Below are 17,695 nucleotides of genomic sequence, written 5' to 3'. Positions count from 1 at the left end.
ATGTTCTTTTCTTATAGGTGTATAGTATTTCATTCTGTATAGGTATCACATTTTGTTGATCTACATACAATTCTATAGTTAAAAATTTCAGTTATTTTTATATTTTGACTATTGTACTGAATGTTAGGGTGAACACAGCTCTTCAGATTCTTTTTTTTTTTTTTTTGGTTTTTTGGGCCACACCGTTTTAATGCTCAGGGCTTACTCCTGGCTAAGCACTCAGAAATTGCCCCTGGCTTGGGGCGACCATATGAGACACCGGGGGATAGAAAGAACCATGGTCCTTCCTTGGCTAGCGCTTGCAAGGCAGACACCTTACCTCTAGTGCCACCTCGCTGACCCCAGCTGTTCAGATTCTTTTGTTTGAGAAGTTGATGTACTTTTTCTTATCCAATCAACTAAATTTATGTTTGATTCCTCTTTATTCCATGGTACCTCTGTGAAGATGATGCTATTTAATAGTCTTCTGGTGTTAATTTTAATAATAACATGATATATTTCAATTTATTTAAAATCTATTCCCCACAATATATTATGAAATACTTGAAATTATTTTTCTCATATATTGTAAAGTTCAACAAATTAATATTTAATATTTATTTCATAAACTATAGGATCAGTTTATCTCATGTCAAATATTTAGGAGGTAAATCATATAACCTTGTATAAGTTTTAGTACATTTTAAAGAAATTTTACTTGAAAATTGAGTAAATGGTTTAGCTGGTTAGAGATCTTTACTTACATCTATGAATAGTCTCTGCCAAGTATCCACATACATTAGAACAGTGATACTTTTGTTTCAGTTGAAGAACTTATATTGAGAAAGCATTACTATTAAAAATCCATAGTTCATATAGTTTAATTCAACATTATGTATTTTGTGATGTTCATAATTTACAATTTATGCATTTTATATTTATATTAAATTGCATGTATATTCAATTGCATACGATCTATCTTATCATGGAAAGGGATATGCAGAGAGATATACTTGGCGTTGGCTTTGGGGGAAAATTCAGCAGCATTCATGGGTTATTCCTGACTCTATCCACAGGGGTCAATCCCTAAATGCACAAGTTGATCATGTGTGGTTTCATGAGATTTAAATCAGGTTCAAGGTTATCTAATTCAAGCATCTTATCTTTGTAATTTCTTTCTAGCGGTACAGAGAGTTATAACAGTCCACCAAACCCTCTATCACTAAATTTATAATTTTACCACCTATTTCTTCATTTTCTCTTATTTTTCTCTGGGATATTTAAAAAGAAATTTTACTGTTTTTAATGCCCCAAATTTCTCATCAATAATCAAAGTATAATAATAAGAGACATATGAAAGGTTTACTCTGAACATTAAAATTGCTTTTAATAATATTTTAGCACACTAACAATTAAAATTCAATATAATAATAATTTATTATGTTTTATATAGTTTCAAAATTAAATTGTAGCCTCTGGTTAGAGGGCTTCTGAGCTATTAAATAACATTGTTTACAGAGAATAGTTGAATATTATCATAAATATACAACAACTAGAGTATATATTTATATCAAATACAAGTTGACCTGATAAATGGCCATCCAAAGACAGTACATATTTATGAACAAAGTCATAACATGTATCAGTTAAGTTTAATAGTGAGCTTCAAACTCAAATAGATAAAAAGCAATTGCAGGAATCTTATTTGAAATTTAAATAAAAATAGTGATTATGTAACATTATAATTGATTGGCTTATATATTGAATAGTTTTGTTAGAATATTAATTTTAGGGGCCGGTGTGTTGGTGCTAGAGATAGGGTGTCTCCCTTGCAAGCGCTAGCCTACGACGGACCACGGTTCGATCCCCCGGCCTCCCATATGGTCCCCCAAGCCAGGAGCGACTTCTGAACGCACAGCCAGGAGTAACCCCTGAGTGTCACCGGGTGCAGCCCCCCAATAAAATAATAATTATAATTGAGGATAATTCTAAAAAAATAATCTATTATGTGTTGACTTACATATTGGTTGGAAAAATTATAGAAAATATATTAAAAGGTAATTAAAAGATTAAATATATGTCTGTATTTTGACAAAATCTTATTAAATTTATTTTACCAATTGCGTTATCTCTGGAGCGGTATCAAATATATGTTTGTATATGAATGAGTGTCATAGAAAGACAACCATATCTATAAGGCAATCTTTATAAATTGTCATTCATAATTGATGAAAGAAAATTATTCAAATTGAGGCAAGTATATATCAAGATATCTGGCTTGATAAAGATTCATCTAAAATATATTCGCTAAATTAAGATTGAATTAACATTATAAAATTGATTATGACCATCATATTTCATGAACAAATTAATATTTTAAACTTGGTTTTTATATATTGATTCTATAAAAAGTTAAGTAGAATTTAAACATTAAACTATTCTAAGCATATATTTAATGGGGTTGAGAATATTCTTATTTTGTTACCATTAATTGTTAACAGTTAATTTACAAATGTGTAGACCTAGCTTAGTTTTTTCCAGTATAATTTAAATTATTACTCTTGGGTAATTTTTTTTTCTAAGGATTCTAACTGAGCAGAATACTTAAGATTATTTTTTTCCACTGCCCATTGAAACTGGTTTTATACTTAAGAGATTCTCTATAGTTCTTCAGGTATAGACTTGGTCAGTTTTAAAGAAAGAAGCAGCAATAATCTTCCAATTATAATATCTAATGTGAATTCTCATTAATTTTCTCTAGAGAGCATTCAGTTCGCTCATATTAACCATAGACATTTTATTTCACCATAGACCCTTTATTTTTATTGTACTTAAAATAAACAGAAATACTTTAAATTAGATGACTTTCTGCTTCACAACTTCTTCACCTTTCCATTTCACTCAGTTAATTTTCACAATGCTGACTATTCAACTTAAGCAGAAAAATGTCATCAAGTGGTATGCAGTGATATTTATAGGTAATTGTAACCAAAATCCTTAGGGACTATTACAAATACACTAAAAAAAGTAAGGGGAAAATCCCACATTTACTGATATCCTATATGGGAATTGTTGCTTTGCTGGTCCCAGGAGACTTTATTCTCATGAGACAATTGTTTTGTGACCTGTGATACAAAGAAAGTAACTTGGCAATTCTTAGAGATGTGGATTTCATATAATTTGAATTTAAATCACATTTTTAGGAAAATAGTCCTTTGTGAACAAAATTCCCTAACAACTCCCTTGAAATAGTAGATTTTATTTAAATTTATCATAAGGTTCAAAATTCATATTTCACCATATTCTTATTTCAAAAACTACTGAAGAGTTCAGAAAATTTTTGTATGAAAAAAGAATAAGTTTATTGGATTTAATTATGTTTAGGGAATTTAACAGACCATTTAAGATATTTTTTCAGAGGAAGTTTTGAATTAATTGTATATGTTCGGTTAACATATCCTAGTCTTGTCAGGCTACTATAACATAATGTCATAGAACTGACAACTGAAAAATCAGAAGTATATTTCTACTACTTTGGGAGTATGAAAGTGGGAGGTGAGTTATGGTCCTTTCTTGTGAGAGCACATTTCAAATGTTGAACAGTTGCTTATTTTTTTGCTGTGTTACCAAGATAACACCAGTTCCATTAGCCATTCTTTACCTCTATGTCCTCATGTAAATCAGATTAGGTTCCAAAAGAACCATCTAAAATATCATCACTTTGGGATTGGGGTCTTACAATATGAATTTTGGGTCAATTAAATTCAAATTTCTCACACAAAGTATTGAGGGCAAAAAGTTGAAATAATCTAAATACCGCAATTACTGGTTCAATTTGCCCTAGAATGTATCTACCCCATATAACTGTATCTTAGTGTCTCTCAACTTTTACTCCCTCTATCACCTCTATTCTTCTCTCCTTCTCTTTTCCTTCCCTGCTCTTCTCATACCTTGTCTTCTTTTTGCCTCCTCTGCCCTCTTCTTCTACCTTCCCCTTTTGTTACCTCTCTACTCATATCTTCACAACCCCTCTCCTTCCCTCCCTCCTTCCCCTCATCTCCCTACATACATTCTTCTCCCCTTCTTTTTACCTCCCCTCCCCTTCTCTTCTCTCTTGTTTTTGTGTCTCTTCACTACCATTTCCTAGCCCTCCCTTCTCTTCCTCATCTTTTATTTATCTTAGAACATTGATTATATTTTCTGTTGTTTTTTGTTTGTTAATTTTATTTTATTAAAACCGTTGGGATTTACAAAGTCCTTCATAGTTGGTTTCCGACATACAGTGAATCAGGCCAATCCAACCACCGGTGTTGACCTTCCTCCACCATGTTCCCAGAGCATATCCCATACCACCACCCTTTGCTTCTAGTCTGCCAGAATAACAGGCCCATTTAAAGTTTAGATTGCTAGAATTTGGGTCTCTTGTTTGTTTTAATTGGTGTGGAATCACACCCAGTGAACCAAGAACCACAGAGTGTCAGTGATTAAGTTCAAGCTTCTTAAATGCAAGATATGTGTTTTAACAGTAAGTCAAATTTTGAGCCTGTAAAATCACTTATTTGCTAAGTTACTTTTTATTTTATTCATTCAGCTATTTAACATTGATTGATTGATTGATTTGGGGTGAGTGAATGACCGACATTTTTTAATGTTATTTTGAGAACAGTGACTTATGAACTGTTATTAGTAGAGTTCTATGTTGGAGGTATTTCAGCATCATACCCTCGTTCAAGTGTCCACTTCTCTCCACCATTGTCCAAGATTTCCTCATCTTCTCACTGCCCCACTCTTATAGTGAACTTCCTACTGAAGACAAGTTCTCTGTTTCTTTTGCCTTGAGCATTTGTTATCCCTGTCCTGGTTCTTTCTGAATATTCTGCATATGAGAGAGTTGATGAGCTAATTTTTAACTTGTATGGGAAAATTGTTGTCACTCTTACACTACTATAGAAGGTTTCTATGTCACCTTTATACAATTTTTAACTTTACTGAGAATCAGCTATTTTCTTATACTACCATAAACTTCTCATAAAGATGACTATTTATTCTATAATGTATGTTAACTGTATATACAAACCATTAAGTCAGTTGTATATTCTCAGTCAGAGGTAAGGCTGCGTGTTATATATACTTGAATAGATATATGGGTACATTTGTGTTTTAAATTTTCACATAAACCGACTTGTCTTTGTAAGAACAGTTTACTAGAAAAAATGTGCAGAATATAAATATACAATTGGACCTTTTCCTGTGGTACATATATTGGAGAAGACAAGGCAAGTGAACTCTTGTAGATTAATGGAGTAAGCTGCGTTTATCCCTAAATGCTTGTTTGTGTCCCAGGACCAAAATCAATGTTCACTTGCTGCCACGTATTTTTCTGCAGCAATGTTATCCCACAGGCTATTTAATTTTATCCTCCTCCTCTAAAAAGGGAGTTTGTGTTTATTATTGCAATCCTAATGTCTAGCCTATTGCTTGTTGTACAGTAGCTCCTTTTTATTATTTAGAGCAATTAATTGAGTGAGTAAATAGAACTCATTTTTTTTTTTTTTGGCAAGTTGGAGTTGCAACCACAATTTCTGTCAGGCTGCTTTTACACTTCCCAATGTATAGCTATCATGCTTTCTTTTACTTTTTTTTTTTTTTACATGCTTCTCTGTTTCAGGTCTTAGAAAGACTCTTGGACTTCATTTCTAAACCAGTAATAGGGAGAGCATTAGCAGGTGACTATCTATAAGGGAGGTTAGGACTGAAAAAGCTGTAATGCACCCTACTTATAACATTTTATATCTCTGCTAGTCTTTGTTTGCACTTAGCTCCTTATTAATTCATATCACTTTGGCTTTCTTTTGTTAAATTAGGTTTTTGTTTTTGCCCTGAATAAGCACAATTATGAAGTTTGAAGAGTTGATAAACATTGTATAGCTCTAGGAGAGAGACAAATTAGCAGGAGGCTTATTTAATGACACAAACTAATGAGGGAAATTTGTTCTTATCTGTGTGGGAAAAACAACAACAATCCACAACCCTTTGAGTGTGGATACCTGGATGGATTTTTAAGTAAGCAAAATATTAAGGTGGATTTACAGATAGATGCTCAAAAACTCTGACAACTGCACTATTACTCATATGTACATGTAAAATGGGCACAACAATTGCCAAGCTCATATTATTTTTTATTTTACATAAGCTATTAAGCATGATAATTTACGAATGAAGCTCTTTTTGAATAGTAGGAGGAAAATATCATTGCTCTGATCGACTGAATTAGACAGGCTACTATTGTCTTTTCTTTCTATTATTCATAATGAAAAATAAAAGACCACCTTAAAATTTATCCTTATTTAATGGAATGTTATAGGATCTAGGCAACCTGATCAACACATACACACATATACATAATTATCTACTAAACTTGTATCCCTAGTCTTTAAAGCTATCAAGGCAATATAGCCTTTGTTTTTAAATATATGTAAACATATATGTAAACATTCTCAGTACTCTAATCTCTATTGAAAGACATTTTATTATTTGCTTAGTTTTCAATTAGATTATCTTCTGTAGAGTTAAACCCTCTAGCTATTAGTAACAAATACTGCTATAGCAGTTATAGACTATTTCTGTCACTAAGAATACCAAACTGAAGGCCACTGATGAATAAAGGAATGTCTTATAATAAATGAACCTTACAACATTCTCTCAACAAACAGTTTTGTAGTTTCGGGGAGAATTCCCAGTAGTCTGTTCTTAGGTACTATTGTAAGTGGTTTGACTTTCCTTCTACATTCCTTACACGAGACTTGCATAGACTACTCAAAGTAGTATGAGATCCCGTAATTATAAAATAGTCTTCAGTAGGATATTATATAATAACGTTAGGGTGTTACCACAACCAAGATAATTTGCATTTTATTTACTTTTATTTATCTTTTATTGGTTTACACTTGATGATGCCCACTGTTTTTGCACTCAGGAATCATTCCTGGTATTTGTTGGAGGTGCATATACAAACGGGTCAGTTACATCCAAAATAAGACCCTTATTCCCTGTATTCTGACTCATGTCCCAGAAATTTGATTTTAATGGAAGGCTTTAAAATCTGTTAACGCATACGAACTAAATACTGTGCATCTTTGTTGATAAAATTAGAAGACTTGTTTTGGGATAGACTGGATAGGAGATAAGGGAAGTTAACTAGATGCCTATTGGGTATGTTCTAATCACATATTAACTCAAATAAAGTTAGGAGCCTAACTTTTGCTTGCAGAGTAATGATAGTGAGGGAAGCTTATGTGCCTGAACAATTAAATATCTTAAACAGATTTATATTCTTGTAAATCAAAATAATGTAAAGGAAGGGCTAACTGTATTATTAACTTCCTTTTCGGCCTGTAAACACCCTTCTCCACATTTTGTTCTTTCCATCTTGTTTGAAGTCTTAAATTTTTTTGTTTTCTTTCTCAGGCTTCTAGATAGAATATATATGCTATTATTCAAGTTAAAATCTCAATTTTACTTTTTTTATTTTGTGGAATTTCACATTTGGAATTAGGCGGACACTGAAATGGGTGAACTAGGATACATAAAAATATTGAAGGGAAAATAATATAATTGATTAAAATTTATTTGCATGTAAAATGATAGCACACCTTCTCCTGTACAATCAAGGTAAAGGTAAAGGAAACCAATCATTATTTCATTGCAGAAATAGCTATCAGAGAGTGTTTCACTGTGGATTATTGTAATGCAGAAGAGAAACACTAAACTTGGTTTTTAAGGACAATTAAAGTTTATGTAAGTAAAATGGGATGAACGTGGGCTAGCAATGAGGCACATTCTGTAGTAGAGATCACAACAATTCAAAATACTATAAGAGGATTATGTGGGACTATGATGGAGGAATAAGAATCTAAGACTGGAAAATCAGGGTAGGGTCAAATATTGAAAGGTGCACTCCAAGAAGAGAAGAAATTTATTTCTTTAATCATATGAGAACTCCAAATTTTTGTTTTAGAAAAAAAATACACATCAGAAATCAATATTAAGTGGGTCTATTAAAAGCTAGAGTTGAAATGAGCCCAAAGTTTTGGTAAATTCTGGAGATATTTGGAAGTATGTGATAGTAGGTTAAGTAGCAAAGTAGGGGTTGATCTAAAAAAATGAAAATATATATGGAGATGAAAGGAGGATCTCAATGATACTTTCATTGAAAATATCAATTACGGGGCCAGCGAGGTGGCGCTAGATGTAAGGTGTCTGCCTTGCAAGCCCTAGCCAAGGAAGGACCGCGGTAAGATCCCCTGGTGTCCAATATGGTCCCCGAAAGCCAGGGGCAATTTCTGAGCGCTTAGCCAGGAGTAACCCCTGAGCATCAAACGGGTGTGGCCTGAAAAACCAAAAAAAAAAAATCAAATACATATGAGAAGGAAAAGACACAGCTGAGTCTTGATTTTTGGCTTAGTCAATTAGGTATTGTTTTGCTGAACTCGGAAAAGTTTTAATGGAGAAGATGCTGAGTTTAGGCTTGGATAAGCTGAGTCTTAGATTATTATAGTATATTCAAGCAGATATTCCTAGTGGACAAGCATTAATCTGTTTGAATCCCTGGAGAAACATCTAAGCTATAGATGTATATTTAGCATACATGCGATGACAATAGAAATGATAATTCAGAAAGAATGGGAGCTAACAAAAGACTTTTTATCATTCCTTGGCAAATAAGTGAAGTTAAAAAACCCTCTAAGAATGAAAGTAAAGGGATAGTAAAGGATTCGTAGAGGAGTGAGGTCAAGATGGTTTAGGAGACAGCATACTCTTAAGAGTGTGGAGTTTGATCCAGTGCATGGCATGATTAACTTTCCACCTTCTGAGCATTTCTGGCTTTGGCCCAGATGCCTACAGAACACCAAACATTCAGATTAAACTGCAGTGACAATTATCACCAGCAGTGGCCAATATGAAATAATGTCCTAAATAAAACTTCATAAAATCCTTGTATGAATAAACTGGCCAGAGATTATTACAAAATATTATAGCAATAATGTCCATATTTTTAAGACTTGATAGAAGACTTAATAGAAATCTTGTTTTTGAAGCGAAGTAACCCCAGCTCTGGTTTTAGACAGTGTCTCCTCATTTTTATATCTCCATTTATAGTCTCAATATTTCCAACTCTTTCCATTTGAGTAATTTCAACTATTTGAAACAATCTGGAGTGTTGACACGGTTTTATTTTCCACTCCTCTCTTGCTTTTTCCTAATTTCTTATGTTCTTTTAACTATATCCTTCCTGAATTCTCTTGTATTGCTACTGCTCTGTATTTTAGCTTCCTTTTCATACATGATAGTATAGTCTTCCAGTCTAATTTCTAAAAACTGCAGATTGCAATCTTTTCTCTAAATGTTTTAACCAGTTATTTAGGCTCCATATTTGATTCCCTGGGCATGAGGATAAGCTTCTAATGACTATGAACCTATTTGTCCAAATTAACCTTCATAGTGCATTCTTTGAGAAGAGCCAGTGCTTAATACTTATTAATGACTAGTTATTAATAATAATTAAATGGCCACATATATTACACATGCTAGTTATACTAAATAGAGGTGATATGTATGACTCTTCTGTTGAGGCAAAGATCTCAACAGAGCCAACATGAAAATGCCAGCTTATAAAGGAGTTTTTATATATATTCTGCATAACAGATAGATAAATGATGGGGAAAGCATTTTATAAAATCACATTCATGACACAGAGACAGAATTTGAGACTGCTATGTATATCTGCTTCAAGAATTGCAGTATTGTTCTTCATGTTTTTTGATAGAGCTGGAAATTATATTTACCCCATTTTTTTGTTTTTATAATTTTAACAATTAATTTTATAAACTAGATATATAAAGGGCAGGTATCATTAGCATAGAAAAAAAGAGTTTTTAATTTATCCTAGAGGCAGATATAAGATAATGTAGTGGAATTTTTGCACTACTGATGTACAAAATAAAATATTTTCAGTTGATTTTAATACGTTCAAAGTAAAGCAACCTAGCTAGGCTCTACATTTAAATAGAATAAGGGTTAAATAATAACTTGACTTATCTTTTAAATGACAAAAAATAAAGAAATTGCAAGACCTTTTCACACATTAGATATGTATTGTCATTTATCATCCAGATATCAGGCTAGCAGTGCGAAGTAATAAAACATATCATCGAAAAATGTGCTATAGGTCTGAATCACTCTTTCATTCCACCTCCCAGCTAACTGTAGTATTAAATCAAACAAGCAGAACATTTCCTTAGGCAGCCATTGCCTTTTAATTTCCTGAAGAACCTTAAAATATCATTCATTACAAGTACTACACATATTTGGTTTTTAAAAGTCTCATAAATCAATAGCAGGCTGACTGTAATAATTATTACAAGTTAGTGCATAATTTTCGTGCTGAAGGCTGCATGCAGAACTTTAGCATATGCAAACGAGGCAATTCAAACTGTGTATAGATATTAATATGAAGAAGCAGGTAACGAGGTGCAGGCTATGAATTATGCATCAGAGTGGCTGATCTTCAATGAGGAAAATGAATTCAGCATGTAATCTAATTAGTGATGGAAGTCTATTACATCTAACTGCAAAAGCAACCGTCCTTGAAACAAATTTATTTACAGTCCATGTTACCACTTGAAACAACTTTGAAATGATGTGTAAGACAACAGCTTAATTGTAAAAATTTTTTTGTTTGTTTCAGTTCTAGACCTGGAAGACCTCCTAAGAGGACTCAAAGTGTCACCTCCCCTGAGAACTCTCATATCATGCCACATTCTGTCCCTGGCCTCATGTCTCCTGGGATAATCCCACCAACAGGTAAGAGGGCTACATATTTATTCTGAAAATATAAAAAAGAGCCAATGCCATTTATTTTATGCATATTTATATTTCTATAGATATTTATTATTATCAATTGTGTTCTGTGTACACTTAAATGGTACTGACCAGAGTTCAAAACTGCACAATGGTTGACATTTGTTTATTAAAAATAGTAGATAATTAATTGAAAAGACAAGAATCTCTTTTAATTGATCCTCTCAGCAATACAAAACAGCACACGATTATTTTTTTTTATCACAGAACCAAACCACAGGGAAAATTAGTGATTTTTCCCCAGGTTAATATGGTGGGATAATTGATGGCCTTCCAAACCTAAGATTTTCTCATTCTATTTAAATAATAAAATAAAACAAAACCAAAGAGAGTAAATACTTTTATTGGAGTTATATTTAACTTTTCTAGATTATGTAATCCATCTTAAGGTCTATTACAGAAATAAAAAATAGGGTATGTAGACACAAAATCTCCCAACTTTATAGCTTTAATACAACAATCAAATTTTTAAGTATAGTACATGAAAAATATTTTTAAAATACTTTTATTTGCTACTATCTTAATAAGTTGAATAATTATTTTTATACATATACCAATACATGCTTTATTTTATTGTCTATTTATTGCATGTATATTTACATTTATAATATAATTATATAATATAATATAATATAATATAATATAATATAATATAATATAATATAATATAATATAATATAATATAATATAATATAATATAATATAATATAATATAATATAATATAATATAATATAATATAATATAATAATTCTGTAACAAAACTTAAACCAGAGCAGTGATTTTCCAAGTTGGGAAGGGAATAAAAATTTCTTAGTTTTCTCTTCTAAGTGTTCCTTTTTTTTTTTTTTTTTGACTAGCCCCTTGTGCTTGAGGCTCAGTATTTGGGTTGCTTTTGGTTCAGTGCTAGAAGTTATCATGTGGCACCAGATATCAAAAGAAGGTTCCTTACATGCAAAAGCCTGTGCTCAGCCCTTTGAGTATCTCCCTCACCTCTCCGTGTTCATTTTCTTTTGACTTTACTTGTACTGTAATTGAAGTATAGTTTTCTGAATTCACATTGCATATATTATTGGAGGTTCCTTGAAAGCATGGCTTTTATTGTTTATTTCTATTTTTTTGTTATGTGGCCACACCTGATGATGCTCAGGGTTTATTCCTGATTCTGCATTCAGAAATTATTCTTGGAAGTTTGGGTAACCATATGGTATGTCCAGGATCAAACCTGGATTGGCCATGTTCAAGGCAAACATCCACTATTCTAACACTCTGGCCCTAAACTCATGGCTTTCTTAATGGATATTTGTTTAATTACTTAGCTAGTTTTTGGGCCACACTGCCTGTTGTAGGGCTTACTCCTCACTCTGAATTCAGGGATCATTCCTGTTTTGCTTGGGAAGCATATGGGTTTCTGGAAATCAAATTCTGATCGGCATGTGCATGGTAAGCAACCTAGCTGTTTTTCTATTGCTCTGGCCACAATTTACTTATTATTATTATTATTTTTTTTTTTAGAGTTTCTAGCCATACCCAAGTGATTTGTGAATTTTTCTTTTTTTTTTTTTTAATTTTTTTGGGGGGTCACACCCGGCAGTGCTCAGGGGTTTCTCCTGACTCTACATTCAGAAATCACCCCTGGCAGGCAGGGGTGACTATATGGGATGCCGGGATTCGAACCACCATCCTTCTGCATGCAAGGCAAACGCCTTACCTCCATGCTATCTCTGTGAACTTTTCTCTTGATTCTTAGCTCAGGGATTGTTCCATGTACTACTTGTTACTTAGGGATTCCATTTAATTGGGGATCTTGTATACAAGTTCCTTGCCTGCTGTACTGTGTCACCAGCTCCTATATCTTTCTTTGTATAACAATAAATGAAGTTTATTCATCTTTAACAACCTTCTGTCACTCAAAACTATTGAATTAAATTTGAAGCTGTTTTTTGAGAGGATTTCCAAAGCAGTAAATAAACATCCTGGGGACCATTCCAAGGTATAGAAAAACAGCAAAGATTCAGTGCCAGGTCCTAGTGAGTCAGCGTTTTTCATGTCTATTAGTAATGAGGTTCAGGAGGTTTACTACTTGTAGAAATGAGGTGGCAGGCAAATTGTGATAGGTCCTTATCTAGATCTTATTACATTTTTGTTAACATATTCTAACATTGGTCCTTACACATTAATCCTGAGCCTTGAGCTTTCTCACTCATCACCCAAGGAGAGTTGTATTTCATGCTAATTTTTAAAATAAAAATTAAAATACTAAAAAAAATCAATAAATCAATAGTTTAAAAGCAGAATTATGATAATTTTTGATCTATTACATTAGAAATTTAAAAAATATATTTTGAGTCTAAGTTGTATTATGAGCAGTAACAGCATTTGAACCGTCAGTCTCATCACACTCATTACAAGTTATCTATTGATATAATGCCGCTTGTATTAGACCACTTATAATGCATGTGAGGAGGCCCCTGGTTTGATTACTCATACTCAAAACAAACAATAACAACAACAAAAACAATACTAGCCAAAAAGAGTCTATAGTTATATTAATATCTTTTAGGCCTGTTTCTCAAAAAAGGCACAAAAACATCAAAGTTATTAAAAAACAGAGGAACACAATTATTTAAATATTAAATTATTTCTAAAATTAAAATTTATAATTTTTTAATAAATATTGACCTGTACTGATTTTATATTCCATTATATCATTTGAAGAGATGAAAATATTTGAATTTTCCTTGAACTGGTCAAATTTTTTTCTGCAGAAAGATGACAAGTTTTAACAAACATTACATTTTTTTGGGAGGGTTTGGGTTTGCACCACACCCAGTAGCACTCAGGTGTCAAATTTTTTCTGCAGAAAGATGACAAGTTTTGACAAACATTACATTTATTTGGGGGGCAGTGTTTGGGCCACACTTAGCAGCATTCAGGTATTACTTCTTGCTCTGTGCCCAGAAATCGCTTTTGGCAGGCTCAGTGAACCATATCGGTTGCCTGGGATTGAACCGGGTAGGTCCTATTTGGCATCTTGCAATGCTTGCAATGCTTTACCACTGTTCACTCACTCTGCCATAAATTCATTTTTAATCATTTAATATTAGAGTTCAACAATATTTTCTTTAAGTACCTATCCCTTTTTGAAAAAATATTATGTTTATTTTAAAATATTTTTTCATTACCTAATATTAGAAAATATCTATAATTAAAATAAAAACGATTGAATTTGCTTATCCATTTTTTTATTAAGTTTGGCTGACTGATTGAGCTTCTGTGTAACCTTAGAAGAGGGTGTGAGCAGATGGTGATAAATTCCAAAATTTATGGTTGTCACTGGCTTCCATGCAACCAAAAGTGGAAGTTAATGAAAGAGAGAAGTCTTTTTGTAATGTCTTACAACACAATACCTCCTGTAGTGTTCCCTACATTTATTTGGACTGAGTACATGTCATAAATCATTTTTGATAATAAATACCCATTTAGTATAAATTTATCCTAGCAACAAACTCAAATCCTATCCATATTTTCCGAGAATTATGTGTACTTTACAATTAAGAAAAGAGTTATATAAAAATCCTAAAAATTTCCCTCTGTGCCAGAAGTTCAATTTGGATAGTACTTTTGCCAACTTTCTCATTAACTTTAGGGCAAGAAGAAGAAAAGCAACAATAATTTTAAATTACAATTTTATATACATATTAAGAAGTGACACAGTGAGTTCCAACATGTGCACTTAGCATTAAAAGGAAAATTATTCTGTATCCTCTTCAAATACCTGAAATTGAGTGAAAAATGATTTATAGTTCTAACTTGGAGGTATCTTCTTTCTCATATTGAATTTGTATGCACATAAATAATCAAGTATAAAGAAGGCAATTGTATACACGTAAATATTTGCACTATGATTGAGATATAAGAATTTATCACTTCAAGTTCTTATATTTTCTATATCACTGTAGAAAAATATATTATTTCATACCAAATTAATTTAAAAGTAATCACAATGAGGAATATTTCTTTAATAAATATAAGAATGTATTTTATTTGTGTGTAAGTTTATAATTCAAAACATATTTTCAATGTTTATATTGTGCATTTAATTTATGTTTTTGTTGCTAGCAAACCTGTAACAACCCTAACTGACTCTTTTGAAATATTACTTTGTGTAATATTTTAAGTATATGAAATATTGAAATATAAGGAGAAAATTTATAGTGTAGAAATATGCCTGGTATGTAGAGAAGTTTATTATTACAAATGCATATTATACCCTGGGGAAACTCAACAAGGATAACATGAAAATGCACAAGTAAAACAGCCATTAGAGAATCGATTGTCCTCACTAATATATTAAATGGAACAACCTATTGAATGCCTTATGCAAAGAGTAAGTATGATATAAACTATTTAAACCCTTTTCATTTATGTAGCTTGCATGTAAATTCATTTTTATGCATTTATATGTCAAGATGTGATGTTTAGTTACTGGGTAGTTAATTTGAACATTTATGTATTTAATGCATATATCCTGAGAATAATATAACAACCTTATTTTCTTTTGAGAAAGTTTGCTTAAACATTAGAATTTATCATGTAATTTGTTTATTTTTTAAACGTAAGTTTTTATTTAAAAAATTACTTGGAAATGGATGAGAGGAGAGAAAGAGGAATATGTGTCTGCTAAAGTGGAAAAAATCAATTTAACTAGTTTTGAAACCTGTAATGGGAATCCTGTAGATTCCTGGTGACATTATAACAAATCTTCTCAAACTTGGTGACTTCAGTAAATGACAATTTATTCTCTTAAAGTTTTTGGAAGAGTCTAATAACAGAATTAGACTTGATTTTCACTAGGTGAAAATCAAGCTGCCAAGTCACAATATCAATTCTTCTCCTTTTTGAACTTCTGGTAACTGCTAATCTTCCTTAGTGTGTGACTTCCTCCTGTATAAAATTTTTTCTATGTGTGAGTAAGAGTGTGTGTGTGTGTGTGTTTGTGTGTGTGTGTGTATAAATATGTGTAAAACTTCTCACTGCCTGAGATATAATACAGAAGTTAAAGCACTTGCTTTGCACACTACAGACCAGGATTTGATCCATGATATTACATATGGTCCCTTTGATCCTAGTATTTCTGCACCCAAGGAGATGACCTAAAAAGCAATTCACCTCCAAAATACAAATTACAAACATACCCCTCTGCTTTTTTTATGATTATATGTTACTTTACCCTAGCAGATCAGTAATGACTATTTTTCAACCTTGATTGTTTTAACATAATAATATTCTCAAAAAGATTCTTTCTATATATAGCACTTACATTGTCATTATTATCTTACCACACCCAAAAAGTTGCTGGGATTTTCTCAGTTGTAGAGAGATTATATTCAATTTGATTGACTATAATATCCTAGTAAATCAATATTGCCTGGCTCAGCAGGTATAAAAGAATTGGTTTAATGGATATAATTCACAGATATTTAATAATGGATTTCTGGATGAATATGTCTCAGAGTTGAAGTTAAAATAATGGTATTAAGCTGCTTCTAAAATTTTATTAAGCTCACATTGGGGTAATTTAAAAATTTAGTCTAGACCCCTCCAAAAAGAAAAAGCACATACATAAATAAAAGGCAGTGTTTTTTTGTTTGTCTATGGGTCATGATGACTATGTATGAGGTGTAATTGTTATAGATGCATTTATTGTTTAATAAAGCAATGTTTGCATGACAAAGAGAATATAGACTGCTTTGTTTTTGTTGTTGCTCTTTTGGGCCACACCCAGATGTTCTCAGTGCCTTTGGCTTTGTGATTAGATGACCATATATGGTACCAGAGTTCAAAACCAAATTAGTGCATGCAAGGCAAACAACTTACTCACTGTAGTATTTTTCTGGCCTTGAATGCATTAGTCTATAAAATTCTTGCATATCATCATGTCATGCACTATGTAGTACTTAAGTATTATAATTCTCATTTTAATTATAGCTGTTTGATATGAAAATATTCTAACACATATGTGATATATGCATGAATATTCATCACAATCAAAATTAAATCGAGTCACAATATACTCTGTTACAAAGGTGGATATTCATTTAAAATATTTTTCTCAGGTCTTAGAATAAAGATTTGTTATTTTTAGTTTTAAGTAAGTATATATTACTGGACTACTAGACAGGTTTCTTATATACACATATAGGAAACATTATAAATTTTCCTTCCTAATTTTTTTCTCTTCTAGACTTCTGAAGTCTCATATGTCTTAACTGTATCATGCTAAAGTTTTAATTTATTTATACTTCTCAGTAGATTTGCAGTAATGAAGTTACTAATATCCTTAATTGACTAACTGCTAAATATTATTTGCTTCATTTTTAGAAATCTTACACCTCTTTGACAGAAAAGAAACAATATACAGTAAGAAAAGCAAATAATATTTTTGGAATCACCTTTTTTATTAGAGTGTGTGGTGAATAAATTAGCTTAGTGGGCTTTCCATTTATTTGAACAGCGTTCTAATTTCTTGGTTATACATGGCATGGTGTTTTCTTTCTAGAATTACTGCGATTTCTATACCAGGTGTTATTAGTATTTATTTTCTTTCTTAATTAAGAGATAGATACAAGTAGTTTTTTTATGGAAAGTAACCATCAGTTATTATATGCATTTTAAATATTCTTTCGATATTATAAACAAAAAATGTACAAAAAGACTGAAGAGAATAGCTTGGTTCCTTACTGTTCTGATAGACTATTCCCACTGGCACTAGCTATAAAGCTTCAAAAATTCCCA

The 17,695-nt window shown here is 31.8% G+C and overlaps 1 protein-coding gene across 1 annotated transcript in view; it reads left to right on the top strand.

The window, feature by feature from the left end:
* The window catches only part of DACH1 (dachshund family transcription factor 1), a 442,442-nt gene that overhangs the window by 183,605 nt on the left and 241,142 nt on the right, over nucleotides 1-17,695 (top strand). The window contains exon 2 of the mRNA XM_049779033.1: nucleotides 10,727-10,842. Within this exon, the coding sequence (XP_049634990.1) occupies nucleotides 10,727-10,842 (116 nt within the window). The remainder of the gene's footprint in view (nucleotides 1-10,726; nucleotides 10,843-17,695) is intronic.

This window comes from Suncus etruscus, chromosome 8 (assembly GCF_024139225.1).
Source record: "Suncus etruscus isolate mSunEtr1 chromosome 8, mSunEtr1.pri.cur, whole genome shotgun sequence".
Lineage (NCBI taxonomy): Eukaryota > Metazoa > Chordata > Mammalia > Eulipotyphla > Soricidae > Suncus > Suncus etruscus.
Note: the sequence above shows the minus strand (reverse complement) of the source record. Positions and strands in the feature narration are given on the sequence as shown.